Source organism: Tricharina praecox (assembly GCF_024521635.1).
Source record: "Tricharina praecox strain CBS 144465 chromosome Unknown BZA05scaffold_8, whole genome shotgun sequence".
Lineage (NCBI taxonomy): Eukaryota > Fungi > Ascomycota > Pezizomycetes > Pezizales > Pyronemataceae > Tricharina > Tricharina praecox.
In genome coordinates, this window is record NW_026250410.1 from 937322 (window position 1) to 964094 (window position 26773).

Consider the following 26773-nt stretch of genomic DNA (forward strand, 5'->3'; position numbering starts at 1 on the left):
GTGGGTCCTCACCCATGCAAAAGCGACGATGAGAGAGACTGATTTTAGCCCCACTAAAACTCATTCCGGCTCTGCTCTCATGGCGGGAATGCTCCAATACTCGAGGGCTATTCTGTCGAGATCTTTCCAGCGAGGTTCATGTGATTTATTCGCCGGGTACTGTACCCCATTGTCGATGGAATCGCATGGGGGCGGTTCCTGCTAGAAAACCTCCATCATATCTTTATTCAGACAACGGTGGGGTAAGAGATAGAGAGCTGGCATGGTACGAAAAGAGAACATTTGATAAGTTGAAAGAGTGATGCCCGCTAGCCACATAGTTCGGCCCAAAATTTTCAAAAAGTGGCAGTCTGTCAGTCGACTGCAGTCGACTGCTGTCTGAGACGGCAAATCTTTGGGACGGACTGAATTCAAACCGTCCTCCAATTTTATGGACTGCCGTCCAGACTGGACTATCTGGAGCACTGCTTGCCGTATATACGGTTCAGAATTGTGCTTTGATGTTTATATGATATGAATATCTGTTCCGTGGGAAAGAACGGTCTATTAACCTAGATATGCATACCCGGGCGAGACAGGCGTACGGAGCCCAGAAGTACGCAATCTCGAGGCTTCTCATATGAATGAGTGACGATATAGAGCGCTGTTGCCTCTTTCCCTCCTCCACTGTTGGTTGATATCTCGAGTCATAATCCATGCCGCTCAAAGCACTACCTATGCCCTGCACAGTCGCAGTGAAAACCACGGGTTTCCTGCATCTCATGGTGATTCGATGAGAGCTTTTGGTATTTCCTTAAACTTTACGCCAGAGCTCGGATGAGGTCATGGATTATAGGGGGATGCGGAGTGGTAAATACGGTGGCGGGATCTTTTTGTATCACCATTCTGTATTCGGTAGTCGGGCCTTGGATTCTCCTCTTCTGTTCATCATTTATTGCATACGGCCTATCCAGATCATAGTAATCCGTGTCCAAACCGCCCTATCTGCAGTCCCGTTGACGGGCTTGGTGCAGCACTTCCCCCTTCCCCACGCCTGCTGCCTGGGCTCGAACAATTATCGCACTGAGGAAAGACTACCAGTATCACCCCTTCACTTTATCCCTCTCCCCGGTCCAGCCCCGCCAGCATGGTGAGGCTTTGGATGATATGCAGTGAATGGAAGGAATGGTATGCCGAGTGCTGGTCTGTGCCATGTCTAGGTATTTTAGCTTCCCTCTCGAATCTACGCCATACGTATCAGTGCTCAGAATCATGCCACGGCGCGATCTATAGACACATGGAATTGCATCTTGGTTCAACGTCCCACTGCGGATTTCAAGTATTACCGTTTCGATCGGTTTTTTCTTTCTTTTTTCTACAGGGTTTACTGGAGACGAGGCAGCGGAATGTGCATGTAAACGCATCTGCGGGAGATCGGGGCCACTGTCAATATGCGGCTCATGGTGCTCCATCGGGGTGCAAATATCCACAGGCTGTCGTACTCTACATACACTCAAAGCATCAGTGGATTTGAGGCTGACAGGCAGAGGTGACAGGTCTCAATTGGACCCTGCCATCCCCAACGGTGTCTTCTGGTCCGAAGAGCAACAACCGGCTACGCCGCGCACGCTAGAGGTGGAGAAAAGCTGGATTCGGACTGCTGCACCGGCATTGCATGACGGTGTATTTCTTCTAGCCAGCCACACACGACGCGAGCCGTTGTCCGTGTTCACGTGAGAGCTGGCACAAGCCTTTTTAATTCGCAGCTCTCGGCCGTGCCTCGAACTCAATTGCTGCCGGATTCTTGATAGAAAAGGGTCCTCCTCGACGACGACGTCTTCTCCAGAAATCCCCAGCTCTACACATATAGATCTACATATTCATTGCTTGCCCTGCCCCACCACCCCCCCCCGCTCCCATTTCGTCATCCGGGACCCTACTAGAGCACTTATCGATAAGCTCGATCAGCTCCCCGCCGCGCCGCCGCTACCCGCTACACCACAACCGCGGCCTCCACATCCAATTCCACCGCAACCCCATCTACATCGACATCTACATACGCCCACGCCCACGAAACCCACATGCAGAAAATCACCGACAAGATCGCGGCGCTGCCGCCAGGCGATGTGTACCACAGTCTTGAATTTTTCCCTCCAAAGACAGAGATGGTTCGTGACTCCGGGGTGATCATCAGCTCCCCCCATCCCCTCTTGCTAACTGTGGGGGCTTGCCTTAGGGACTTCAAAACCTCACTGCACGACTCGAACGGATGGCGCTCGCCTTGCGGCCGCTCTTCGTGACGGTGACGTGGGGCGCCGGCGGCTCGACAGCGACCAAATCACTACAACTCGCGGAGATCTGCCAGAGCCATCTGAACCTCACCACGTGCCTACATCTGACGTGTACGAACATGTCGAAGAAGACATTGGACGAGGCGCTGGAGTCGGCGAAAGAGATCGGGATACGGAATATCTTGGCGCTTCGGGGGGACCCGCCGAGGCACGATGAGTATTTCAATCCGGCGACGGATGAGAAACAAGGGGAGAACGAGGCGGAAAGGAGGGAGTTCGTGTGGGCAATTGACCTCGTCAGGTATATTCGCGAGAAGTACGGGGATTACTTTTGTATTGGCGTGGCGGCATACCCGGAGGGATACGCGGAGGGGACGTGCCCTGAGCACCAGGACCCCGTGCACGATCTTCCATACCTGATCGATAAGGTCAAGGCCGGTGCGGACTTCCTGATGACGCAACTGTTCTACGGTGTGGACAAGTACGTCGCGTTCGAGAAGATGCTGCGGGAGGATCCGTCGGGGGTGTTTGCGGACATGGTGATCGTTCCCGGCCTGATGCCGATCCAGAGCTACTCCATTCTCCGGCGGACGACGAAGCTTTCCAACGCCTCGCTGCCACAGAGTCTCCAGGACCGTCTCGAGAAGGTGAAGGGCGACGATGCGAAGGTCAAGTCCGTCGGCGTTGACATCCTGGAAGATATCGTTACCAAGCTCCGCAACACTCTCCCCACCCGGCCCCTCGGATTCCACTTCTACACTCTCAACCTGGAAAAAGTCGTCTCCCTCGTACTGGAGCGCTGCAACCTGATCCCGCCCCCTGACGAGACGGCCATAATCGAAGACGACGAAGCCGGCACGATAATTGTGCACGGGCAACGACGGGACCGCAGGACATCCTCCCTAACAGTCCCAGACAACCGCCTAGTCGTCGACGGCCTCGAAGGGCGGGGCGACAGCATGCTCCTCGAGACGGCCAAAACCGCCGGCTTCCTCCAGAACAACAACCAATCGGAGCAGCGCGCGGACGTGACGCTCACCATCTCCGAAGGTGAAGGCACGCTCGGCCGCGAAGCAACATGGGACGACTTCCCGAACGGGCGGTTCGGCGACGCGCGCTCCCCCGCCTTCGGTGACATCGACGGCTACGGCCCGTCGCTGCACATGTCGCACTCGCAGGCGGCGAAGCTGTGGGGCTTCCCCGCCGCGCCCGAGGACATCAGCGCCTTGTTCGTGCGCCACATCACGGGCGACCTCTCGGCCATCCCCTGGTCCGAGCAGGACCTCAACGAGGAGTCGAAGGTGATCCGGGACGAACTGGTTGCGCTCAACAAAAAGGGCTGGTGGACGGTTGCCTCGCAGCCCGCCGTAAACTGCTGCCGCAGCGACGACGCTACTTTCGGTTGGGGCCCCACCGGCGGCTTCGTCTTCCAGAAGGCGTTTGTAGAGTTCTTTTGCTCGACCGACGACCTGGTCCGCCTCGAGGGAAAACTAAGACAGCTCGGCGACGTCGTCAGCTTCTATGCCGCAAACGACGCCGGCGAGTACAGGTCCAACATGCCGCCGAGCGAGGAGAGCCTGAACGCCGTCACATGGGGCGTGTTTACAGGCAAAGAGTACGCTCCCCCCCATTTCCCCCTACCCCTACCCCATCCCCCCCTCCTTGCGATCCCCCGGCTGACAGCAGTAGGATTATCACTCCAACAATAATCGAGGAGGTAAACTTCAAGGCGTGGAAAGAAGAGGCGTTCAGCATCTGGTACGAGTGGAGCCGCGTGTACCCGCCAAGATCGCCGACCGCACAGTTCCTTGCCGGCGTCGCGAGAAAGTACTGGCTCGTTAATGTCATACACCACGATTTTCCGGAGCCCGCGGCACTGTGGGAGTTGTTGGCGGGGTTGTAAGAGAATGGGGACGGGGGAATGGGGGGTTGTATATATGGTTACTGGGGGAGGAGGGGGGAGGGGAATTATACCTACATGGTTTTTGATTACTGAATGTACCTTTTTGGAAAGTCACTCGTGATGGAGAGTGAAGGGATGGGAATAGGTGTCTGTGTCTCCGCTACATGATCCATTGTCATGACCTACTTGCTTAGCTAGGTCGCACGCAATGAATGAAATATTCTACATAATCCAAATCCCCGGTTATGTGAATGCACCCGCTATAAACCGAACGCCAAACCAAAGCCCAAACCAAAACTCCGTCCACTACCCAACTACCACATCGAGCTCCCCGCCATCCCCTCAGCACCCCCCGCCCTCCCGGCACGCTCCACAAACGTCAAGACTAAGCACCTGCCCCTGCGATCCACAGCAACAATCCTCCTCCCATCCGGCGTAAACGCCACCTTCCCCGCCTGGGGGTCTAGTAGTCTAGCATCACTTCTTGCGGGCGGCAGCTCCGTGAGGTTATCGTCGCCATCGAGCCAGACCAGGGGTGTGACCCAGACAGTGCCGTTCCTGCCGAGCACTGCCGCCGCATCGCCGGACGGGCTGACCGCCGCGTGGAAGATGCGCGGCGGGAGGAGCGATAGCGGCCGCTGGCTTGCCGTGCCAGAGAGTGGTGAAGCGTACATCGCCTCTGTGAATGCGCCGGCCGCGGCGAGTGCGTCTTCGGCGGCCGCGGCGGAGCGGTGCTTGGTCGAGTTGCTGTTGGGGGTGAAGTTCGCGGGGAGCGTGCTGACGAGGAGGTGCCGTGCGTCTGGCAGGAGTGTGACGGAGGTCAGGTGCTCCCCTGAGGTCTTGGATGTGGCGAGGTGCTGCGGCTCGTGCGGGCGGGAAATATTCCAGACGAAGTAGTAGCCGAAGCGCGGGGTGGCACAGGCGACGTGACGCCCGTCTTTGGAGAGTGTGAGGATGTGTGGCGAGTCCTGCGGCTGCCGCGGGTGGATCGGCAGGTGGATGTCTTTCCCCACGCACTCGTAGCGGTGGCCGTCGTAGCTGTGCGCGTTTTGCCGGTAGAGGCGGAGCATGCCGATTGCTTCGGACTTGAGGGGCTTAGAAAGGCCGACGATCAGCACGGTGCTGGAGATGGAAACTGCGCTGTATTCCCAGCCTTTTATAGTGTCGTTGTAGATTACGTGGTTGTCGGCGGCAAGGTCGTGGACTTGTAGCTGGGGAAGTCAGTCATGGAAGCAATGGACACACGAAGGGAGGGTGGGGCATACCCGTTCTTTGGTAATCGTAACAACGTAGGAGTCGGAAACTGCCGCAGCTATATACTGCCACCGGACCTTCCCCTTCTTCAGACCCTCCCAGTCTCCCAGGCGGTAGTGGAACTTCGGCTTCAATGTTGAGGCCGGTCCCTGTTCTGGCGTGGGGATAGCAAAGACCTGGAAGCTATGAGGCGAGAGAAACACCGCATGCTTTCCATCTGCAGATATGCACGTGCTGAAACACGAGTCTTTCGAGTGAAATTTGTACATTGTCTCGACTGCAGGTTTATCATAGTCCGCCACGGGGCCTGGGTGTTCGGTCACAGACTCGACACAGATATCAGCAATCGGCGGGAGCGGCGAAGAACCACGACCGTCACCACCACCGCCGAATTGAGATTGCTGCAGTGTGTGGAATCCATACAGCGAGTCATAGTTAGATGTCTCTACGTTTGTTCCTAGTGTATTTTGGAATTGGTCTGAAATGGGTAATTGTATTTCCGCCAGTTCAGGCGCATTTTCTGCTGCTGCCGCTTTCTTTCTCATTTCTGAGGGTTCCACGCCGTCAGCAACTGGCGGTAGTGATTTATCAATTTGGAGACTCCATGCCCGTCTAGCTACCGGTCTTCGGGAAGATGTGGACTTTGTTTGTGCAGATGCCATGCGGGAGAGTGAATGTGCGGACCCGCTAGAGTGCGAGGATTGGTCCGCGAGGGTGTCGCTTTGGAAGGATCCTACCGTCTGGTCGGACTGGTTGTGCTTGTTCGTGAATGGCAGATCTTGGGCAGAGTAGTACGATGGGCGGGACACTGGGACTGGCTTCCGAGTTGGGTTGAGACTTGCATTCCGAGTTGGCGTTATCGGGGTAATTTGGCCTTCGCTATCCTCTGGTTCATCGAAGAGGGAAATGCTAGAGGAAAACAATTGGCTCAGTTCGCGGTGAAGGTACGGATCAGTATTCTCTGGCTCGGGGGAAGCTGTGGGAAGCCTACGGGGGATCGTAGGGGTGTAAATCTGGATTATTGGGGATTCCTTGGGAGAGCAAGAAGAAGGAGATACAGGACTAAGAACGATATTGTGTGTATTGATTGCTGACGGGAAAGGAAATTCGGACGATCTGATTGTGCTGGGTGATATCGTCAAAGGCTCGTATGTGGGAGTGGATGTAGGGCTGTCACTAGAAACGCTTTCCCAGGATTGACCCTCCGTGCTGAAGAGTGTTGGAACTTGGCTTGGTAAACTGCTCGGGACTGGGCTCGCGGTACGTACATCCTCTATTGACCTGGCCGCGATTTGGGCAATTTCGCCGGGTGACGCCTGCATTTGAGGCACCGTGTTTGCTTGCAGACGTCTCTGGATTGACTCTGCCGCTCCGGTGGACAGCACATTCTTTTTCTCGCAGCGGTCCATGGCTTCTCGTTTCTCCAATTTGAGCTGCTGCACCCATTCCAGCTTTTCCTCCATGGACCGGGCATCGAGCACATCGGGCGCAGAGGTCATCTCTATCTCAAACTCTAGGTTACGCATGGTGTCATAATACTCCTTCTCGCCGACACCCAGCGTAGAACAGATAACGATTTCGAACTAAAGGTTCACCCTCAGCAAAAATCCAGTAACACCCCAAGTCCTGACAGCAGTTCACGTACACCTTTGTATCTGAATGCCTTCTCGCCCGAAGTCCGGATAAGTCTTAGCGCGAGAGCTCTAGCACCTAGAACAATATCCTCCGATCCTGGGAATGTTGCTACCAACTGGCTGAGGAGATCCAAAAGGCCACATGTGAATATTTGCACATCCAATTTGGAAAGCCCGATGTGACTGCCGTCTGCAGCTCCCCAATTGTTTTCGTCGTTGCCTCTGTTTTCATCGAAAGCCGCGAGCTGTAGCTCCAACCTTTCGATGATAGTCTGAGCAACGGCGCTGGCCCGAATTGCAGCCTGTAGTGAAGGACCCTGTCTCAAGTTCGACGATCTTTCCTGGTGATGCAGGAGGATGGCGTCGACTGCGCTCTCGTAGAGGCCCCGCATGTCCTCGAACCAGTGCGTCGGCGGAGCAGAAACCCTGGCAAAGACCGCGGCGATCATCTGCTTGCTAGGCTGGGCCTCCAGTTGATTCTGGTACTCGTGTGAGCGAACGGATATATGTAGTAGCCAGCACGTCATTGCCACTTACGATGAACCCCGCCGCGAACAAAAAGTGAATAGCTTCCCGATTCAATTCCTTTGGTATCGGAAGCTCTGCCTGCAAGCACTTGACCAGGTCACAACCGTATCTCGTAAGAAACTCATTCTCGCCGGCCCTAAAGCTGTCGGGCCCACCCTGCTCCCGCTTCGCTTCGTTGTGCGAATCTCGCTCGGTAAGGTTCCGCAGCAGCTTGGTATGTGAATCGCTGTCCAAGTTCCCGGAATTCAACTGGTGCAGCAACGAAAGTGCAGATATGAGCGTGCGCAGCTGCAGTTCTCGCGAAAGCGACGCGGCATCGCTATCCTTCTTGGCTAGTCTTCCGGACAACACGCAGGCGATCCGGATGATGCCATGTTCGCTGAGCATCGCCTCGGGCGACACGGGCCGCAACGGGAGATACTGCGACTGCAGATCCAATATGATCTTGAGGAGGTAGACCGAGTTGTAAGCGAAGGCCTTCTCCATCCTGTCCAGCGTGCTGCTGACGATCCCATTGATTCCCGGCAGCAGCCACAGCATTTCCTTGACGGCGATGAACGGGTCCACATACTCGGTGGTGGTCGGCAGCGGCGTGTGCAATGTGAACTGCGAGTGCTTCGAAAGCGGGTTCAACACGCTCAACGACATGCGGTTCGACGCTGGAATCGGCGCGGGCGAGGCCACCGACCCTTCGCTCCCGTAGTAGAACGCTTCGGCTTCGTCCTGCGGAAACGGGTTCTCGCGCGAACCATCGCCGTCGCCGTGCCGTATTCCGGAGCCGGAGGTCAGGCCAACGATCGTAGGTAGCACCATGGTTGCTCAGAGGATCATATCAGTACTTTCGCAGTGTTCGTTTCGCGTTTGGTGAGTGGTTTATAGGGACGAAAGGCGAACTGTCCTGGGGGGTAAGGTAGTTAGGGAGGGAGGGGGGTGAAGGCAGTGTTCAGCTCGCTCGCAAGGGGATGACGGGATGCATGCGTTTTAATTGCCGGCCATGCCAGGCGGTTGCACACGCAAGGCGCAAGGCCTCCAACATCATTGGATGATTAAGTCCGCAGCTGCGGATTACCTTCACCCCTCCCCCCCTCCAAACGTCGTTTGCGGACAAAAGGAAACCACCCCCGCGTGCGCAACAGCACGACATGTTGCGTGGACCCTGCGCATCCAACTGAGCGTGCATAGCTTTTGTTCTGCATACAAAGTAGGAGCAGCCGGCAATTTATCGCAGGTGCCAGGTGCCTTTTGGCATTTAAAGTATTTACTTTACTAGTACCGTGCGGCGTGATCCATACTAACTTTGGGCCCCTGCTTGTGAAATAGTGATACTTATGTCATATATAGGTGCAATGCATAACGTGAGCTCGATCCTCACAGCGACAACAACGACAACGGCATCCTCCCATCCCACCATCTCCTTTCCCCTCTCGCAACACATATTTAACTCCTACAAGAGCTTCAGTACTTGGGTTGCCGATTACCAGATTTAAAGACAAAAACACAATGTTGTTGATAGCATAGCACGATCACCGAAGAACATGTCTCGATCTCCGGTTTTTGCTATTCTGTACAATGTATCAAAGCTATAGACAAGGTGGAAGAAGCTCTGGAGGGTAGTAGGGACGGCGGGGGCACGAGTAGTCACTGAATGCTTGATCTATACGAAGATATTCCATTGATGAGGCGGAAAATGGTTACGTAGTGACCTCTGCCAGTACTATCTGTACTCATGCACAGGTGAGTCCCCCGTGGTCGCCCGTCTATTGTGCAATACCGGATACACCGCAAGTCCAGAAGTCCTCACAGCGGACAACACGAGAACAACCCCATGAATTCCGTGTATGATACGAAAGGGGGTTTCCCTAACACCGACAACGTACCTCCCCCCACGGGAGCGAATATAAACTCGACACAGCCCACAAAGAACCTTCACAGATCCAGGCCCACCAACGTCGAATGGGCACAGCGGGTGCGAGGGCGGTAATCCAAGTTGTTCGGGGCGTGGTGTATCCCCGATTACTCAGAGAGGCGTAGAGAGCCGTCGAGGAGGATATGAATGGTCTGGTACTATTAGCTGAAGGGTTAGAACATGCTAGAGGATGATAGAGCCCATACCTTTCGTGTAGCACCCGTGACGACGAACTGATAGGTAGAGGCATTCAAAAACCAGCAAAAACTCACGAAGGCCTTAGGAAGAAATTCAAGATACCTATACAAATCTTGAATACGCTAACACACATACAGAAAGACTCTTCTTCTATACATCACAGTGCCGTTCTCCACAGAAACAGACCTTTATGGAATAACAGACCATACAATTCAAGCAACATAAATCCAGACGAATTCATGGATCCGTGCTCGAGCACCGCTGAGTACATAGCCGATCCTTAACCGGCCGGCCGGTAGTCGTTTTGCAGTTCGTTCGTTCGTGGCGGGCGATAGGTTTGGTATGCCGGAGCCGGCGTAGAGCTAGAGCTATTGCTGCTGGTGGGTAGGTATCAGCCTTCGTTCGTGGCGGACACCGTCACACCGACAGCAGCACGGGCAGCCCTACTTCCGAATCCTCGAGCATCTCGAAGGTATCTGAGCTCAGAGAGTGTATCGCCGCATCCCCGCACTCACGCTTCGTATGTTCACTGTATCTGGTCAGCAATCCGGAGGAGAGCAGGGAGGAGATAACAGGTGGTGGGAGAGCTTACACTAGCTCGACAAGAGCGAGCCTGATCCTCTCCAGATGATCCCTATCTGTGTCTAGATTCACCGCGACGGCTGGGTATCTTTTCCACATGTACCGAAGCATCCCGGCGAGCGTGAAGATGGTCTGGATCTTGTTTTGCACGTCCTCGAATGATTGAAGTGTGGGTTCGCGGATGGCACCGGGATCAGGTGCGGCGGGCTGGCACGGACAGGAAGACACTTTCATTTTGAATTGAAGAGTCAAGGAAGGAGATGAATGGGTATTGATTTTGCTTCCGGAAGGGTAAAGTATGCAACTTGGTAAGGGGATGCTTAAATTATGCTGGAGAAGAGAATGAGTGGTCTGTGGTTGTTGTTGATAGGTCGTGGAACTGGAGTGCAGCAGCTGCTACGTCCAGGCACGGCAAAGAAAAGCTTATGCAATGGCGTACCCTGTCAACTTGAGCTTATATAAAGTGTACTGTCGTCATATAAAGTCTGGCCGCCACTCCACGAGACCGAAATAACCTCCGAGCTCCTATGTGTCGGTATGTTAGACAGACTTATGCAACTGGTGCAGATGCAGTCCCGCCGCCACAGCTCACCTCGCTACTTGATGACTCTGATGAGGAGTTCCGCTTGAAGCCCTTCAAGTACTACAATGGACTGAAAGACGTCTTCACCAGTATGAATGCAGCAGATGCGGTTCCGCTGTCTCAGCTCACCTCGCTACTCAATGACTCTGATGATGAAGAACCAGTTGAAGTTTCTTCTTCACGCAAGCGGTCCAACTACCTTTCTTCGACGATGGGTACACCACGTTCCCGCTCCGCTACGAAAGGGATGCATAAGCGCAAACGGGTTCACAGTCAACCTCTGAAACAACCGGCCAACCAGTCCATCGCAGCTGCATTACTGGAAATCAGTAACCGTGCGACAGCCCTCAGCGAGCCCCGAAAGTTCCAATTGAGGAGTATTCAACCCTTCCCAGATCGAAGATGTTTGGCCTATTACTACTGCTTGAGGGCAACATGAAAGCTACGCACTTTCTGAACATGGAAAGAATAGCAGAAGACATGTGGCGCGACTACAATTTGTATCTAGAAAGGTAGAGAAGATGTATAAAAAAAAGACATCCTTCTACTCCGAATTTACCCTCTTCTCACCCAACTGAAGGTTGATCCAGCTAACGCGAAAGCCTCTACCTTTCTAGATACAAGTTGTAATCACGCCGCATGTATTCTGTTATTCTTCCATGTTTAGAAAGTGCGTAGCTTTCATGTTGTCCTCAAGCAGTAGTAAAAGGGGAAACATCTTCGGTTTGGAAAGGGTTGAATACTTCTTCAAGTACAATTTTCAGGGCTCGGCTGGTCTGATTCTGGCCGCTGAGGGCTGTCGTACGGTTACTGATCTCCAGTAATGCAACTGCGATGGACTGCCGGCCGGTTGCCTGAGAGGTTGGCTGCGAATCCGTTTACGCTTATGCATCCCTTTCGTGGCGGGGCGGGAACGTCGTGTACCGGATGTTGTTGTTTTTCATCGTCGGAAGAAAGGTAGTTGGGCCGCTTGCGTAAAGAAGAAATGTCAACTAGTTCTTCATCATCAGAGTCATCGAGTAGCGGGGTAAGCTGAGATGGCGGGTCTGCATCCGCACTGGTTACACTTATACCGGTGAAGACGTCCCTAAGTTCATTATAGTACTTGAAGGGCTTCAAGCGGAACTCGTCTTCAGGTTGGCTTTAAGAAACATCTCCCAGACATCATCGTCTGCTGTCGGCACACCACGGACTTCATCCCACCCCAAAACCACTGAACGTAAGCATTCCTGCAAAGCTATCGAATTTCTTCTTCAGCTAGTATAACATACACCACGTGTAGTTGGACCGCTTGCGTAAAGAAGAAACTGGTTCTTCATCATCAGAATCATCGAGTAGCGAGGTGAGCTGAGACGGCGGGACTGCTTTCGCACTGGTTTTCGCTGATCTGTAGAAGTGACGCCTGTAAGGTAGTCTGCGATTCCGTCGCCTGTGGGGTATGTTGTGATGACGTCGGAGTGAATGGTGCTTCAAGCTGAGAGGGTGAACTTATAGAGGAGTCCATGCCGGCCGACCGCTGAGTTGCCGCTGAGGATTGCCGGTAGGGAGAACTGTCCGCTGAGTTGCCGGTAGGGGGAACTGTCCGCTCCATGATGGGTCTGTCTTCATGTCAGTAATGGTTCACTTGCGCTCGCTCTCCCTTTAAGCTTCTGTGTAGTAGATGTGGCTGCTAAAAGCATTATGTCACGAGAAATTCTTGGCACATCCACATAACGACATTTGGAGAGTAGATAGAGAATTGGCCCTTGGAAGTCAGAGATCACGATGCGTTGATTGCTATGTACCTCCTTGGATACCTATTTCCTTAAAGACTTCAACAAGTACTATTCCCGTGTTGTAGCTACCAGTCGCCTAAGCAACCTCCGACCTGTCACCTGCCTCTACATACGCCTTCAAACTGCCCGTTGTTGCAAGGGATCATATCTTGGATTTCTACTGACGTATGTAGGTCTGGAGCAGCTGTATGATTATGTAACCGGTGATACCGATGATCTGCACAGGGTTTCGCGTGGTGTTGTCGCACAACGCTGAACGACTTTCATGTACATACCGTACCTGTCCAGCACGCAGGGAAAGTCTCCGTCTGAAGTGCGAAGGCATCGTTGCTGATGGGGTATCCCGGAGAGTCGGTCGTTCGGGGCGGCATAGTAAACACTCTACTCGCTGCTGCTGCCGGAAAAGAAACGGCCGGTACATGGTGCTCTGGAGTGCCCACGCCTGTGTTCGACTGCACATGTACCATACCTACGTCATCAATCTTTGTTCGAACCAATTTCGGTGTTCTGACTTCTGACCTTCATTCACAGCGGCACTTTTGTGGAGTTCATCCCGATGCCTCATCTCGGCCTCATCGGTTCCCCCGCTTGCCCATCTCGACTCTCAGGGCGCAGCTGCAGTGTCGGGCACGAACCTGAACTCCACCATCACGTGTATGAGGCGTCACCCCCGGCAACTGTAGTCCCGCTGATAATTCAGGGTGCATCAACTCCTCCGGGTAAACGCTGCACCAGCAATTTTTTCCCGCGCGCGACTACAAAAGCCCGGCGACCCCTCATTTTCCTTTCTCCTTCTTTACCAGACACACACGGCATCATCCAATATTCGTATTGTTTGAATAAACAAATCCGCCAGCAGAACGCTACAACTCCGCTGGCAACACTCGAACTGTGTGTCGAGATCAGATTGCGGTTTTCATGACCAAAGTTCTCCTTAAAAACCATCGCGACGAGACGCTCGTTCGGGCTTTGCCTGAACTGATGCTGCTCCATGACCTGGTGATGACCTGAAGTGAGGAACATTTATATCTACATCCGTGCCGATGTGTGACCGAAACGAGATTCGGAAGTTTGTCTTTTCTTGTATGTAAGCCGAACACCCTCCTCCCTCCCTACACCGCCCGCGCGCAGACGGGACGACCGCATCGATTCGTCCTGCTCGTGGAGATGATACAAACAGAGCTCTGGTAATTAGAACCAACCGGTCGGGGCCTGTCTGGCTCCGATACTGGTAGGAAATGACATCTAAAAAGGCACAGTCTGAACCAGCAGGATCATACCGAGTCGTCCTCGCCGTGCGTTGTTAGAACAAAACCTGTGGGATAATTGAAGATTTCTGACTCGGAGTGAGATCGTAGGAAGCAATACCGCAGAGATGTACGGAGACGTACGGACATAACGCTCGCACGGAAAGCACGCTCGCACGGAAAGCACGCTCGACGCGATTGCGCGGCGCCGATTGCTCGAGATGTGGCCGAGCACGGCTGGAGGTTGCCGACGAGGCTGGCTGGCTGCCCGGCGGGAACGCGTGCCTCTATCAATCGCGAGAACCTATTCGGTTTTTTCCACGACACGCAAATCACTTATACATACACACCTCCTATATACCCACACATGGTGCGGCGGGAGTGGAGAATTATATATGGAAATGCAGACGGCTCCGTGGTCTATTACAGATGCAGCATAAGATCTCGCTCGTGAAAGATCCGAACGAAAATGCTGCTTCACGTGCCGCCGCGTGACGTTGAAACGCGACGGTAGAATGGACTCGATAGATCGAAAGGGAAGGGATATATGATTCGCCTGAAGTAATTGGGGAACGGTAATATTCGCGGTATAATAATTACCTATATGGTGTGCTCGCACTCTACGTGCTGTACCCCAGATCTTGCGCTGCAACATGTACCTGTGTAGATCTGGTTTGTGCCGCGCCGTCTTGAATTGGAACAGATACCCTCAGCGAACTCAAATATCCTGATACTGTTGGCCATTCCCTAGGCTATAGTGATGATTAACAGAAGTCAAACTTTGTTTGGCGGGAAATTCCTTCACAACTTTCCGATTTTTTTTTTTTTCGTGGGCTTGTTTCTCCCATTAACCGCAAGAATTTCCCAGGTGACAGGTGATGGCCGTCTGCAAGGTTCCTTCGTTCTTGGCGAATGACAGTCGTCTCCTCTTCTCTCCTCCTTCTCTGATTCTTTCCTGTGATGCAACAGCAAGAACCGTTGCAGTAACTCTACCTAAACCCCCCTAACAAACTCATCCTACCCACCGCCCCCCTCCTTCTCGTCCACCCTCCGACCCCATACAAAAGGAAAAAACAGTTTGTTCTCTCGAATCCTCCGAACTTTTCAAGCCTTCTCTAGCCTTCTCAAGACTTCCCTCACCACCACACTCAATCAACAAGAACCTTCCTACCATCCCACCTCGTCAGGAACCACCACCTACCTACTGAACTTTACTACCCGCACCAATCCCACTCAATAGGAATAACGGATCCACCCAGCAAATCGTCATTTTGCGTGTCCTCCCCTGTCAACTAAACTCCTCCTTCCTTCACTTCCCTCCTCTCGGAAACTTGACGCCGACGAATTACCCCCCGCCGCCGTTGTCCATCATCCTCTCCATCCGTCATCCCGCTAACACCACTACCCTTACCAACCACAACCCACCACACAACACAACACCCGTCTCTCTCAACTCTCAATCAACTTTCTTCGCCGCGCCCCACAACCTTACAACCTCCCACCAACAAACGCTCTCACTACCGCTACACCACAACCACAACCACAACACCCATAGCAAACTACTTCGATACTTCACCTGTAACTACTACAATACCACTACCGTCTTACGGAGACTTCTCCTTCTACGAATCACGTCTTGACCTCGTCAATCGCATCAACAACCCACCCCATACTTTACCATCTGAATAGTCCACTCATCGCCTGCTTCTAGTTCATCCCCCTCCTCCTCCCCCTCCCTCCCTCCCTCCCTCCTCTCCCTTCCTCTCTTCCCCTCCCGCCGCCGCCTCTTCTTCACGTCTCTTACGCCACCTTCTCATCTCCCTCTTCTTCTACCTCTTCGCCATTCCTATCTTCTCTTCCAAAGCCCTCGTCTCAAGACCGCCGCCGCTCAAACTTCTCAAGCCGTTCAGTTACTTGCCGCTCGTTTATCCTTTTCTCAGTAGTGATACTCGAGCACACTTTTCAAGCTCTCCGGCATTCCAATGGATACTTCCAACCCGCTCTGGAATCGCCGCTCCAACAAGTAACATTCCCGGCCGTTGTTGAGATTTGATACCTTCTTTTGGTTTGTGCGCTGACACGTTTTCTCTTTAAACAGCTCGACCAAACTTTCCCTTTCCATGTCAAGTGCAGCCGCCGCTGCTTCTTCCACTACAACCACGACTACTACTCCAGGTGAATCGGCTGCCTCCAGACTTTTTGCCGGTCCGCCGTCGGCACGCGTCACTTCCTCGCACCGTGCCAAAAATCCTTTCGACTTGCATTCCATCAACACCAATAATGCTCTCCCCTCACCTACCACCGCGAGTGGCGCCAAGTCCGCTTCCGCTGCCTTTAACCTGGGTGCCGGAGGTGCCTTCGGTTCCTTTGGGCTTAAAACACCCAAGACTCCTGGTGCCGGTAGTGGCGGTGATGGCTTGAACGCTGCCGGCGCGGGTGTGGGCGCGGCTATCCCCGGCTTGCCCGGTAAGCTGACCGCATCGGAGGTGGTTGCTGGTGGTAAGAAGGTGACTATACCTCCGGTGCAGGAGGTTCACCCTCTCAAGAACACCTGGGTTGTGTGGTACCGCGCGCCTGGAAACAAATTTCAGGACTACGAGAAATCTACCCACAAGATTGCACACTTTGGGACAGTGGAGGAGTTCTGGACAGTCTACTCGCACCTGCGGCGGCCTAGCACCCTGCCGCACGTGAGTGATTACCACCTGTTCAAGCAAGGTATCAGGCCGGTCTGGGAGGACAAGGAGAACCGGAACGGTGGCAAGTGGAACATTCGCCTGAAGAAGGGTGTTGCCAACAGGTACTGGGAGGATCTGATGTTGGCTATCGTCGGAAACCAGTTCGGCGACGCTGGCGAGGATCTCTGCGGTGCGGTTCTGAGTGTCAGGGGAAATGAGGATGTTCTGAGCGTGTGGACGAGAGTAGACGGAGGCACCTGCTTGAAGATCAAGTATGTTCATCCCTTCGATCCAGGCGCATATCGATGCTAACTATATTTGTTCTAGGGGCACGATCATCAACAAGCTCAACCTACCCTCGGGAACGCGCATCGATTGGAAGTCGCACGCCTCTTCCCTCGAGGCTGTCAACAGCAAGACTCAGCCACAGACTCAGCCACAGGCCCAATAGAAACCGAATTAAAGCAAGGGACTTAGGCCCGATAGCTTCAAATCCCGTGTGCTCTTGTTGCGTATCCCATTGTCAGCCTACCCGCGCGCGTCTTTGCAAAACTCGAGAATCTGTTGTGTTGTAAACTAGCTTTTCTATGGGGTTGGGTCCGGTCCGAGCCCATCTTTCTTTGCCATGCCATCGTTTCACGCTTGGTTCTAGGGTTTATCTTTCTTCATTTTCATTTCGTTCTGGCCTTTTACTTCCGATTTCTTGCGTCTTTGGGTTTGATCTTTGGGATTGCATTGGTTCATTGAGCGAAACTATTCTTTCTTGGATACTTCTTAGGTTTTACTTTTGGGGTTGGGTTAGTAGTGATGGGTGGGGGGAATGTCGTGTTTTCATTTGTGTGCTTTTGCGGTTTCCAGTCGGGACGTCTGCTGCCTTTATTATTCCGTCGGTAGGGTTGGCTCTTTCTGCTTGTTCAGATATCTAGCGCTCTGGTTGGTCTAAGGAAGGGGGTGGGGAAGGGGGTGAGGAGGAGGGAAGAATTTGAGGTGTATGGAGTATGGGTTAGGTGTGTGGGTAGATGCTTCGACCATAGTGTCGAATCATGCGAGCAAGAAACATCATTACAATGTAGCTGGATGATCAGATATCAAGTCAAGCCATCTCGTTCCTGCAAAACCCCTAGAGTAGATGACCGTCATTCGATTATTCGATCCTCCGTAGCTCATTCTTCTTCGCCCAAATCATCGCCCTCACCGCCAGGTCCTCCACCATTTCTGCGACCTTTTCGATCCCCTGGCCTGCATCAACGACCGTCCACCAGCCGTGCCTTTCCCCTGCCCCCTCCCTCCTCCTGACCTCGTCAAAACACCCCCTAACCCTCTCCTGCACATCGGACCGCTCATATCTCTCGCCGCCAAACCCCGCCCTCCCTTTCGCAACATCCACTGGCAAATCCAGAAACACCACCGCGTCGGGACTCGGCAGCCCCACGTCCGGAGCCCGCGCATACTCGTATCCCAGCGTCCCCTTGGCGATGCTGAACGCGATGCCGGAGTAGATGTAGCGGTCGAGAATCAGGGTCTCGCCGGCCTCCAGTGAGGCGAGGAGGGACGGTAGCGCTTCCCAGCGGTTCGCGGAGAAGAGGAGGTGGATTGCGTGGTCTTCCAGTAGAGGAGAAGAGTCGGAGTCGGAGTCGGTGGTTAGGTAGGTGTTTATCACCTGGCCGATTGGAGTCGTGCGGTCTGTGGAAAGAAAAGGTTAGCGAGAACAGAAGGGGGGCGGCGCGGGGCGGTGGAACCGGGGAATTTGATCAGTCGGCTGTTGTAGAGCCGCGACTCCAGGAGCGCGCATTGCGTCGTCTTCCCGGCGCGGTCGAGGCCTTCGATCACGATCAGGGCTCCGCGAGGCATTGTTTTCGTTGTTTCTCCTGTTGTGTATATGGGTGAGGCGGGGGGTGGGGGGTGGGGGGTGACATAGACAAGCCCTAGCAGACTGCCCTACGCACGCATCCCCATCCGGCGCTTTGCTGCCGAGTTCGGTCCGCAGCTTTCCCCGCAGTGTACTCTACTCAACACCGCACCCCGGGCATCGGCCCGAACTCTCAATACGATCCGATCCGAATCTGATTAAAATAAATTTCCCACGTCCCACGTCCAATCCCACATCCGCCCGCCCCGCCACGCCACCGCCATCTCCCCCCACCACTACGAGCAATCAACCACGACTATGACTATGTCATTCGCGCGCCTCAGCAAGTCGCTCCTCCGCCTCCGCGCGCTACCCACTCCCGTACCACGAGTCCGAGTCGCCCCCCGGATTGCCCCCGCGCCGTTAAGGAACTTCACAGTCTCCGCAGTGCGCGCTCACAATGAGCTCACCCCGCCAGCTCCCGGAGAGGAGTCAGTACCCTCCCACCAATATTTCTCTACATGCGAAGATACTGATATGGCGATAACTAGACTCAACATAACCTTCCTCGACAAGGACGGCACCTCGCACACCTTCCAGGTCGCCACGGGCGACAACCTGCTAGACATTGCACAGGCGAACGATTTGGAGATGGAGGGTGAGTAGCGCATTTTTCCAGGAGGAATACACAGAGTACTTATCGACTCCGGGTAGGTGCCTGCGGCGGATCGGCCGCCTGCTCAACGTGCCACATCATCGTTGAGGGCGACGAGATGTACGATCGAATTCCGGAACCGAGCGATGACGAGAACGATATGCTGGACCTCGCATTTGGGTTGACGGAGACGTGAGTTATCCAGATCAGATGACGATGACGGGCCGGTAGGGATTTGAATGGAATGGGAGCTGACACGGGTGGTGTTGTGTGCAGGTCACGTCTCGGGTGTCAGGTGCTTATGAGCAAAGACCTGGATGGACTGACCGTACGGCTGCCGAGCATGACCAGAAATCTGCAGAGCAGCGATTTCTCAAAGAAGTAGAGAGCACTGTCGTGCAGGCGAGACGACGACGGTGGTGGTGATGGAGCAGGCTGATATCTATGCGGGAACCATGTAAAATAACTCTACGTGTGGTCACTGGGATCATTGTACGATTGATGAGATTTCGCCAGGTTTTTGTGTTCGATAGACAACAACAAAAGGAGCGCCGGGAAACTTTTATAATGTACAAAAAGGAAACAAAAAGAATCATCCCAACAGTCATTACTCGCCGCAGCCGCAGCCTTATTTCGAGGCCTGGATGAGATCCAGGAAACCTTGTTTTGACATCTCCGTGACTACAATGTTCCGTCAGTATTCCAGGCCGCTTTAAGGCATGGAGAAAGAAGAAGAGCTCACCTTTTGCCTCCCTATTATCCATCCCCACAATGCCCTCCTTCCTCACGCCCTTCGCCGCCTCCTCGCCCTTGATCTGCGCGGCCCTGACGGCATTATACAGCTTAGCCACACCACTCCTGGCAATGGACCTAAGGACCTTCTCCTTCTCAAGTGCCTTTCCGGCGGCCTCATCGTCATCCCTGGGCACCAGGTCTCTGACACGGCCCTTCTCCTTCTCCTTCCTAATCTCATCCTTGAGCACCCTCCTCGCCTTCGCCTCGATCTTCCCCTCGTCGACGTGATCGGCGGTCTGCTTCGCGCGCACAAGCACAGGGTCTTTCCGCGCCGCGGTTGTCAGGTGCGACCCGAGGATCTTCGACATCGACGTGCTGAACGCCAACGGGTCGTTGCGCTTGCGCTTCTTCTTCGTCTGCAGGTTCTGCGACGCTACCAGCGAGCTGATCGAGTCGTCGCTGTCGGAGCCAGAGCCGTCGAGCGAGAACTCGTCCCCCTCCTCGTCCTCGTCCTCATCGAACTCATCTTCGGATGACGACTCGGCAGAGGCGTATTTGTCTGAATCGTCGTCGTTGGCGGGCTTCGAGGGCTTGATGGGCTCGGAGGTCTCCTTGGCGGCTGCTGCGGCGGCGGGTTTGGGTGCAGGTTTGGGTTTAGGTGAGGGTGCGGCGCGGGCGGGCTCGCTGAGTTGCGCGGCGGCGGCGGCTCCACCGCTGGTCTTCCGCTTCTTCTGGGCGCGTGCGTGGGGTGGCATTGTGTAGTGTGTCGTGTGTGGGTCGCGGTGGTGGTAACTACTTCTTCGTAGTGGAATTCGTTCGTCGGTGAGAAAGTTCAGATCTTTCTTTGGCGTTGTGTCACCTCTAGTTAACCCTGCAGCCCATGTACGGTAGTTACCGCACGCTCCAAGTGTTAGATAACTCAATTCTCACCCCACATCCGTGACGCCCCCCACCCCGCCAAACGATCTTTACAGCAACCGGAAACAATGATGCGGCCTTCGTTGTTGATACGCCAGCTGCGGATACGGCCAGCGTGCTCGCCGAGACTGTTCTCGGTCAATCGCTATTCCACCGCCACCTCCACTGCGGCGGCGGCACAGACACCTCCGACAGTACCGGCAGGGGAGAAGCCGTACTACATCACCACGCCGATATTCTACGTTAACGCGGGTTGGTATTCCCGTGTCTCTGTAGGGTTGGGGATTGCGGACTGATGCATTGATTACATTACAGCCCCCCATGTCGGCCACCTCTACACCATGGTCCTCACCGACGTCCTGAAGCGCTGGCAGCAGCTCCACGGCCGCCCCGCCAAGATGTGCACCGGCACGGACGAGCACGGCATGAAGATCCAGCAGGCGGCGGCAGCCGCCGACATGGACCCACGGACATTCTGCAACACGGGCGCGAACAGCTTCAAGTCGCTGGCGAACCTTTCCCAGTGCTCGTGGGACACGTTCATCAGGACGACGGATAAGGAGCATCACGATGCGGTCCAGTATTTTTGGCAGATGCTGCTGCAGAGGGACTATATCTATGCCGGGAAGCATGAGGGGTGGTATAGTGTCGGCGATGAGACGTTTTATACGGAGGGCGGGGTGGAGCATACCCTGGATCCGGCGACGGGAAGGAAGATCGTCCTTTCTAAGGAGACCGGAAGGGTCGTCGAGTGGACCAGCGAGACGAATTACCACTTCCGACTGTCAGCGATGAAGGAGAAGTTGTTGGAGTTTTACAAGGCGAATCCAGAGTTTGTTGTGCCGGCCGCAAGGTATGCGGATGTCGTTGCGGCGGTGGAGGCTGGACTCGATGATCTGTCTGTGTCCAGACCAAGGGACAGACTTACGTGGGGTATTCCCGTACCGAACGATGACACCCAGACGATCTATGTCTGGCTGGACGCATTGGTGAACTACATCACGGCATCGGGATACCCATGGACCCCCGGCCAGGAGCGGAGTGGTGGGTGGCCGGCGGATCTCCACGTCGTGGGCAAGGACATCGTGAAGTTTCACGCAATATACTGGCCGGCGTTTCTTCTTGCGCTCGACATTCCGCCGCCAAAGCAGGTGCTCACGCACGCGCACTGGACGATGAACCGTAAGAAGATGTCCAAATCCGACGGCAATGTTGTGAACCCGTTCTACGCCATCCAGCGCTACGGCGTAGACTCGATGCGTTTTTACATGGCACGCGATGGCGGGATCCACGACGACGGCGATTATTCAAACGAGCATATCGTTGAGCGCTACCGTCACGAACTCCAATTTGGCCTGGGCAACCTGACCAACCGAGTCTGCGGCGTCAACTTCGACCTGGACCTCGCGCGCGCCGAGGCATTCACCGACGTGTGGACGCTCTCCACACGCGACCAGCTGATGAAAGCGCTCCCCACCACCACCGCGATCGATGTCGCCGAGCAAATGGCTGCGCTCGACGTCCCCACCGCAGTAAAAACCATCATGTCGATCATCCACGAAACGAACAAGTACATCCAGCACTCTGCGCCGTGGTCGCTCCGCAAACCGGAGCAGAAGTCTGAGCAGAACATGGTCATCTTCCTGAGTGCCGAGTGCGTGCGCGTGGCTGGCATCATGCTCCAGCCCTTCATGCCCGACAAGGCAAAGGCCGTGCTCGATCAGCTTAACGTCGCCCCCGAGAAGAGGTCCTTCGACTTCGCCGCTTACGGAAAAGACGACTCCTACGGCGTCGGCACGAAGGGGAAGAAGGGGTTGATTTTTCCGCCGCTGAGCGAGTAGGTCCGTCCCCTACCCCCACCTTCCCCTCCCCCACGACACCGCAGCACTAACCACCAATTTCGTGTACTCTCCAGCTGGCAGCTGATCCTCCGCCGCACGGAGAAGGACCCGAACTTCCGCTTCGTCGAGTGGAAGGCGCTGAGCAACGTGCAGCAGCGGGTGCTCAAGTTCGGCGGGACGATACGCGACGAGCAGGGGAAAGATCTGGACGAGGAGACGTTGAAGGTGCCGCCGCTGCTGCGGAAGGTGCAGACGGTGCCCAAGATGTGGGCCAAGAAGCTCGAGAAGACGAGGAAGTGGAAGGAGAATATGGAGAGAGTGAGGTCGCGGAGGGAGGGCCAGGAGAGGCAGCGTGAGAAGTGGGAGAGGATGGAGAGGGAGGGGAAGATGCTGCAGGAGAGGGAGAAGGATGAGAACAAGAGCAAAGAGTAGGGCGAGGGTGTATGATTACTGGGTTGATTTTGGATTGGTTGGACGGACGGGTTGGGAATGTATCATAGCGGCGTAATTGCAACTCTTCTTCTTCCTCCTCCTCCTCATCCTCCTCCTTCCCACCTGATAGCAAACGAGCAAGAGATTTGTTTGTTATGTGTGTATGAGAATATGTACTCTCCACCAATCCCCTCCCATCTCCATCATCCCCCAATTCCAATCCACCACCTCCCATCCACCACCTCCCATCCACCACCCTCCCCTCCCGTCTATCACAATCCGCCAACCCGCCAAAGAAAGGCCGAATGTGTATGTACCAGAAAACCAAGCCAAAAAAAAAAAGAAAAGCGGAGATCATATCGTAACTGTCATCAACTGGCCCACACTGGCCCACACACTGTCTATACCTTCTAAGCTAGGTGAGTAGGTAGAAGGTGTAGTAAAATAAGTGGGTTATTCCACCCCCTTCCTTCCTTCCTTTCCCCCCTCACCCTTCACCCTTCACCGACCAATGCAAACCGACCAACCAACAAAGACAAAAAACTCCAAAAAGAAATAAAAGAATAAGCACGCAAACGCTTCCCTTTAAACAGTAAAGTAAAGAAAACCCCCATCGGAGAAAAGAAAAAGAAAAGTAGAAATAGAAATAGAATAGAACAATGCCGAAATACCATGCCTCCAAACAGGAAGGAAGGAAGGAAGGAAGGAAGGAAGGGAAAAGGCCACACCGCGCCACACCGCTTGCTTTCACCAATCAGAACTCGTGCTTAGCACCACCCTGGACACCCAGCAGTCCAAGTCCCAGCACGCCCGCATTGCTCCAAGCACCCACGCGCCATCCGCGGTAGAGCCCCTCGATGCCCCACTTCCCGCGCTCCTCCTCCTTCATGAGGACCCACGCGGTGCCGACGACGCCGGCGTAGCGGCCCACGGGCACGATTGTTCGTTCCGGTTTTGCCTCGGCGATTTGGGCGCGGCGGAGGACCGTCTCGAGGGGAAGGCGGACCGAGAGCTCGACGCTGTTGGCGAAGAAGGTCAGGATGTTGTAGGAGGCGGGGGTGAGAAGCGGGTCCAGGTTGAGTTTCGCTTTGAGAAAGTACGGGGTGCCGAGATTGATTAGTGATGGCAGGATGGCATGGAGGGTCGTCGGGAGGATTAGGCTGGTGGGGATGAAGTAGCTCGGCAGTGCGCGAAGCGATGGGAGGAGATTTCGCGGTTTTGAGGAGCGGGGAGTAAGGATTAGTCTGAAAGAAATTGTTAGATCAGATGCCCGCTTCTCAATTTTGGGGTGAGGGAGAATCCTACTTTGTGCGGATCAGATCCAGCGGGGCAAGCAGCAGTGCAGTGAGTGCTGATGCGGCAATTGCAACTCCGAGCGACGCCAGTGGGTGCGTAGAATCGGCAATCTCGGTGACACCCGGGTCCGGCAGCGATAAGACTGCCGATAATAACGATGTGGACCACGCCTCCATTGTCGACACCAGGAAAGAGTGGATGAATGTAGCATTCGTGCCTGTCGCGTGTGAGTTTAATTCCTCTATGGCATCACAGAGGGGCCAGCGGAAATACCTTTCCAGACACCCCAAGCGCCCTCCTTAGCCCATAGAGCTTTGAGAGCATCGTTGACGGCACTGCTGCTGCACTTCCGGATCTGATAGTCCGGTCTTGGGGCAGTCTCCTTCTCCTCGATCACGTAGCCGGCTCTATCCGTCGTCTTCTTCGGGCCGGTAGCCAGCACCTTCGACGGCCCGACTTTTGGCGAATCATCGGCGGAATCGGTCGAGGCAAAGTACTTTGGCTCGTCGTCTGAATCCTCCGCTTCCTTGAGAAATTTCATCCAATCAGTCTCCCGGGAACACGCAGGCCCATGATCAATCGATCGATTGATCACACACACACACACATGCACACACCTCTTCTTCGAACGTAGTCCACGGATTATCACTTTCCTCCCCCTCGGCACTCTTCTCCTCGTCCGCATCCGACTCGTGGCCCTCCTCCTCCGCAGTCGCCGACGCCCCACGCGGATGATGATGCTGATGCTTCCCCTTGCCCTCCTTCTTGGGCACGTACTGGCACTGCAGGACTGTTTTTGCCACCTCGAACGGCTGGCTGATCAGGATGCTGGTGTACTTCAGCACGGCCTGCTCGAGGAAGTTTCGCATGGCCTCGCCGGTCGACGACGGGCTGTCGAGGTAGTCGGCCGAGTAATCCTGGAAGTCCTGGAGGATCGTGAAGCTACTTGGCGCCCCGCCATTCTTTGGCAGCAGGGAGGAGGATGATACGGGGATGGCCGACGAGGAGGACGTGGGAACGGCGGCTTCGAACGGGCTCGGCGTCGTCGGTACGTAGTACGGTCTTAGCGGATTCGGACTGTGGGCGTAGTGGTGGTGGTGATGGTTCTGGTGGTTGTTGAAGGAGGCCATGATTGCTAGCTGTCTGTCGTACCGTAGTCGTTCGTGGGCCGTAGTCGAGGGCGTATGTAGGGGTGGGGGTGGAATATCCTTTCAACTCGCTCACAAGCGGGAAGGAGAAAAAAAAAAGTGGGAAATAATTGCCCTTCTAAGGCTTATGTCGTGTGTGGTGTGTGTGCTGTGTACACCCCCCGCCATGGGGGGCCAGGAGTTCCGTTCCGGGTAACTACTATAACAAAGCTTATCTTCACATGTCTGTCACTCGTGAACAACTCACACCCCCCTCTCCCAGTTCCGCAACCCAATCCAATCCAATCCAATCCAATCCACGCACCCAGCCCATCTATTAAAGTAACGGCCCACCTCCCCCAGCAAATGACAGCGAGGCAGCAGCAGCGAAAGACCCCGCAACTAAACTTCGTCGAGCCAAGTTCGAGTGACGTGGAGTGTTTTTCAGCACCGGTAACTACGCCTTTGAGGCCTCTCCACGTTGCGTCGCCGCGCGCCCCCCGCCCAGGCCCCCGCTCAACCACTATTCATCCGCCTCATGCCGCTCGTCAGCAGATTAGAATTGGAATCGACACTGCTGCTGAAGCTGCTCCCCGACCCCGCAGTGATGGGTTCACTCTACCGTAGAGATAGTATAGTACCTATCGACTCGATCCCGCGGTCTCGCGGTCTCAGGAGATATAAACCCATTGGCCAACCCATTGGCTATAGTAGCCGCTAAACCACCTTTTATCCTCGAAGCTTCAAGAAAAGGATCGAGATGCCCAATTATTATCACTATAGAGCCGAAATCACGAGCTCCCACGGCAATAAATCCGGGTGAAGGAAGTATAGGAAGACGTCCAATGGCATGACTTCAGTTTCCGTCTTTACATAAGCCAATGATTCGCCACCAACCGCGTGCACCAACCCGTTGAAGATCCCCCATTCGCTTATCTCGGCGCGCCGGGTGGTGGTGGTGGTGCTAATTGCTCACGGCACGGCGGGAACGAGCGAGCGAGAGAAAAGAAAAGAAAGCAATTGGAACCCAAATCACACGTCAGGCGATTGGGATGAACTCCCCTCCCAGTGTATGTGATGTATGTGATGTATGCTCGTAGGGATTTTTGTGCCAAATTCCGGAGACCTCCATTTCTATTAAAAAGCTTGCAAAAACCAAAAAACCAAGAAAAACCACAACAACTCTACCATCAACATCAACTGAGTGTGCTGCCGTTAACTAAACCGATTCGCTGAAACGAGCAAAATAAAATAAAAATAAAAAAACGATAAAAAACGATAAAATCCAGACACAAGAAACAGCAGAGCAACTTTTCATCGAGGCGATTATCCAGTAGGAAAAGATGGTAAAGTGCTTCCCAC

The 26773-nt window shown here is 54.4% G+C and overlaps 9 protein-coding genes across 9 annotated transcripts; 4 read left to right on the top strand and 5 right to left on the bottom strand.

The window, feature by feature from the left end:
• Window positions 1-1758: 1758 nt before the first annotated feature.
• On the top strand, window positions 1759-4219 carry BZA05DRAFT_371696 (methylenetetrahydrofolate reductase-domain-containing protein). The gene is made up of 3 exons (XM_051481687.1): window positions 1759-2147; window positions 2216-3885; window positions 3960-4219. Exons 1-3 carry the CDS (start codon window positions 2061-2063, stop codon window positions 4171-4173), a joined length of 1971 nt encoding a protein of 656 aa, XP_051340882.1. The 5' UTR covers window positions 1759-2060; the 3' UTR covers window positions 4174-4219.
• Window positions 4220-4487: 268 nt separating this feature from the next.
• On the bottom strand, window positions 4488-8237 carry BZA05DRAFT_335629 (uncharacterized protein; the record flags this gene model as incomplete). Its single annotated transcript, XM_051480780.1, has 4 exons — window positions 4488-5384; window positions 5439-7010; window positions 7073-7540; window positions 7599-8237. 4 exons carry the CDS (start codon window positions 8235-8237, stop codon window positions 4488-4490), a joined length of 3576 nt encoding a protein of 1191 aa, XP_051340883.1.
• Window positions 8238-15458: 7221 nt separating this feature from the next.
• BZA05DRAFT_264123 (translation initiation factor eIF 4e-like domain-containing protein) lies at window positions 15459-17322 on the top strand. Its single transcript, XM_051480162.1, has 3 exons — window positions 15459-15903; window positions 15979-16830; window positions 16886-17322. Exons 1-3 carry the CDS (start codon window positions 15863-15865, stop codon window positions 17007-17009), a joined length of 1017 nt encoding a protein of 338 aa, XP_051340884.1. The 5' UTR covers window positions 15459-15862; the 3' UTR covers window positions 17010-17322.
• Window positions 17323-17639: 317 nt separating this feature from the next.
• Window positions 17640-18452, bottom strand: BZA05DRAFT_394053 (thymidylate kinase-domain-containing protein). Its single transcript, XM_051483293.1, has 2 exons — window positions 18298-18452; window positions 17640-18241 (listed from the first exon to the last, which is right to left on the bottom strand). The coding sequence occupies exons 1-2, from the start codon at window positions 18407-18409 to the stop codon at window positions 17703-17705; spliced, it is 651 nt and encodes a 216-aa protein (XP_051340885.1). The 5' UTR covers window positions 18410-18452; the 3' UTR covers window positions 17640-17702.
• Window positions 18453-18731: 279 nt separating this feature from the next.
• On the top strand, window positions 18732-19447 carry BZA05DRAFT_335505 (2Fe-2S iron-sulfur cluster binding domain-containing protein; the record flags this gene model as incomplete). The annotated part of the gene is made up of 4 exons (XM_051480771.1): window positions 18732-18898; window positions 18959-19065; window positions 19122-19254; window positions 19339-19447. The coding sequence occupies 4 exons, from the start codon at window positions 18732-18734 to the stop codon at window positions 19445-19447; spliced, it is 516 nt and encodes a 171-aa protein (XP_051340886.1).
• Window positions 19448-19690: 243 nt separating this feature from the next.
• Window positions 19691-20552, bottom strand: BZA05DRAFT_425067 (Rrp15p-domain-containing protein; the record flags this gene model as incomplete). The annotated part of the gene is made up of 2 exons (XM_051485941.1): window positions 19691-19743; window positions 19805-20552. The coding sequence occupies 2 exons, from the start codon at window positions 20550-20552 to the stop codon at window positions 19691-19693; spliced, it is 801 nt and encodes a 266-aa protein (XP_051340887.1).
• Window positions 20553-20635: 83 nt separating this feature from the next.
• On the top strand, window positions 20636-22675 carry BZA05DRAFT_264164 (methionyl-tRNA synthetase-like protein). Its single transcript, XM_051480164.1, has 3 exons — window positions 20636-20967; window positions 21031-22556; window positions 22631-22675. The coding sequence occupies exons 1-2, from the start codon at window positions 20784-20786 to the stop codon at window positions 22554-22556; spliced, it is 1710 nt and encodes a 569-aa protein (XP_051340888.1). The 5' UTR covers window positions 20636-20783; the 3' UTR covers window positions 22631-22675.
• BZA05DRAFT_264149 (uncharacterized protein) lies at window positions 22596-23544 on the bottom strand. Its single transcript, XM_051480163.1, has one exon. It carries the CDS (start codon window positions 23344-23346, stop codon window positions 22720-22722), a length of 627 nt encoding a protein of 208 aa, XP_051340889.1. The 5' UTR covers window positions 23347-23544; the 3' UTR covers window positions 22596-22719.
• On the bottom strand, window positions 23249-25591 carry BZA05DRAFT_394061 (mitochondrial carrier domain-containing protein). The gene is made up of 4 exons (XM_051483294.1): window positions 24902-25591; window positions 24558-24810; window positions 24294-24501; window positions 23249-24232 (listed from the first exon to the last, which is right to left on the bottom strand). Exons 1-4 carry the CDS (start codon window positions 25412-25414, stop codon window positions 23743-23745), a joined length of 1464 nt encoding a protein of 487 aa, XP_051340890.1. The 5' UTR covers window positions 25415-25591; the 3' UTR covers window positions 23249-23742.
• Window positions 25592-26773: the final 1182 nt, after the last annotated feature.

Bases quoted from the DNA above. Each gene is read 5' to 3' on its own strand.
- BZA05DRAFT_394061 (XM_051483294.1), bottom strand. From the start codon at position 25,414: ATGGCCTCCTTCAACAACCACCAGAACCATCACCACCACCACTACGCC. The intron at 24,811-24,901 runs GTGTGTGCATGT...AAATTTCTCAAG, and splicing joins GGACTACGTTCGAAGAAGAG to GAAGCGGAGGATTCAGACGA. The intron at 24,233-24,293 runs GTAGGATTCTCC...AATTTCTTTCAG, and splicing joins CTGGATCTGATCCGCACAAA to ACTAATCCTTACTCCCCGCT.
- BZA05DRAFT_264149 (XM_051480163.1), bottom strand. From the start codon at position 23,346: ATGATCTCCGCTTTTCTTTTTTTTTTTGGCTTGGTTTTCTGGTACATA.
- BZA05DRAFT_264164 (XM_051480164.1), top strand. From the start codon at position 20,784: ATGATGCGGCCTTCGTTGTTGATACGCCAGCTGCGGATACGGCCAGCG. The intron at 20,968-21,030 runs GTTGGTATTCCC...ATTACATTACAG, and splicing joins GATATTCTACGTTAACGCGG to CCCCCCATGTCGGCCACCTC.
- BZA05DRAFT_264123 (XM_051480162.1), top strand. From the start codon at position 15,863: ATGGATACTTCCAACCCGCTCTGGAATCGCCGCTCCAACAA. The intron at 15,904-15,978 runs GTAACATTCCCG...CTCTTTAAACAG, and splicing joins TGGAATCGCCGCTCCAACAA to CTCGACCAAACTTTCCCTTT. The intron at 16,831-16,885 runs GTATGTTCATCC...TATTTGTTCTAG, and splicing joins GGCACCTGCTTGAAGATCAA to GGGCACGATCATCAACAAGC.
- BZA05DRAFT_394053 (XM_051483293.1), bottom strand. From the start codon at position 18,409: ATGCCTCGCGGAGCCCTGATCGTGATCGAAGGCCTCGACCGCGCCGGG. The intron at 18,242-18,297 runs GTTCCACCGCCC...TTCTTTCCACAG, and splicing joins CCGACTGATCAAATTCCCCG to ACCGCACGACTCCAATCGGC.
- BZA05DRAFT_371696 (XM_051481687.1), top strand. From the start codon at position 2,061: ATGCAGAAAATCACCGACAAGATCGCGGCGCTGCCGCCAGGCGATGTG. The intron at 2,148-2,215 runs GTTCGTGACTCC...GGCTTGCCTTAG, and splicing joins TCCCTCCAAAGACAGAGATG to GGACTTCAAAACCTCACTGC. The intron at 3,886-3,959 runs GTACGCTCCCCC...TGACAGCAGTAG, and splicing joins GGCGTGTTTACAGGCAAAGA to GATTATCACTCCAACAATAA.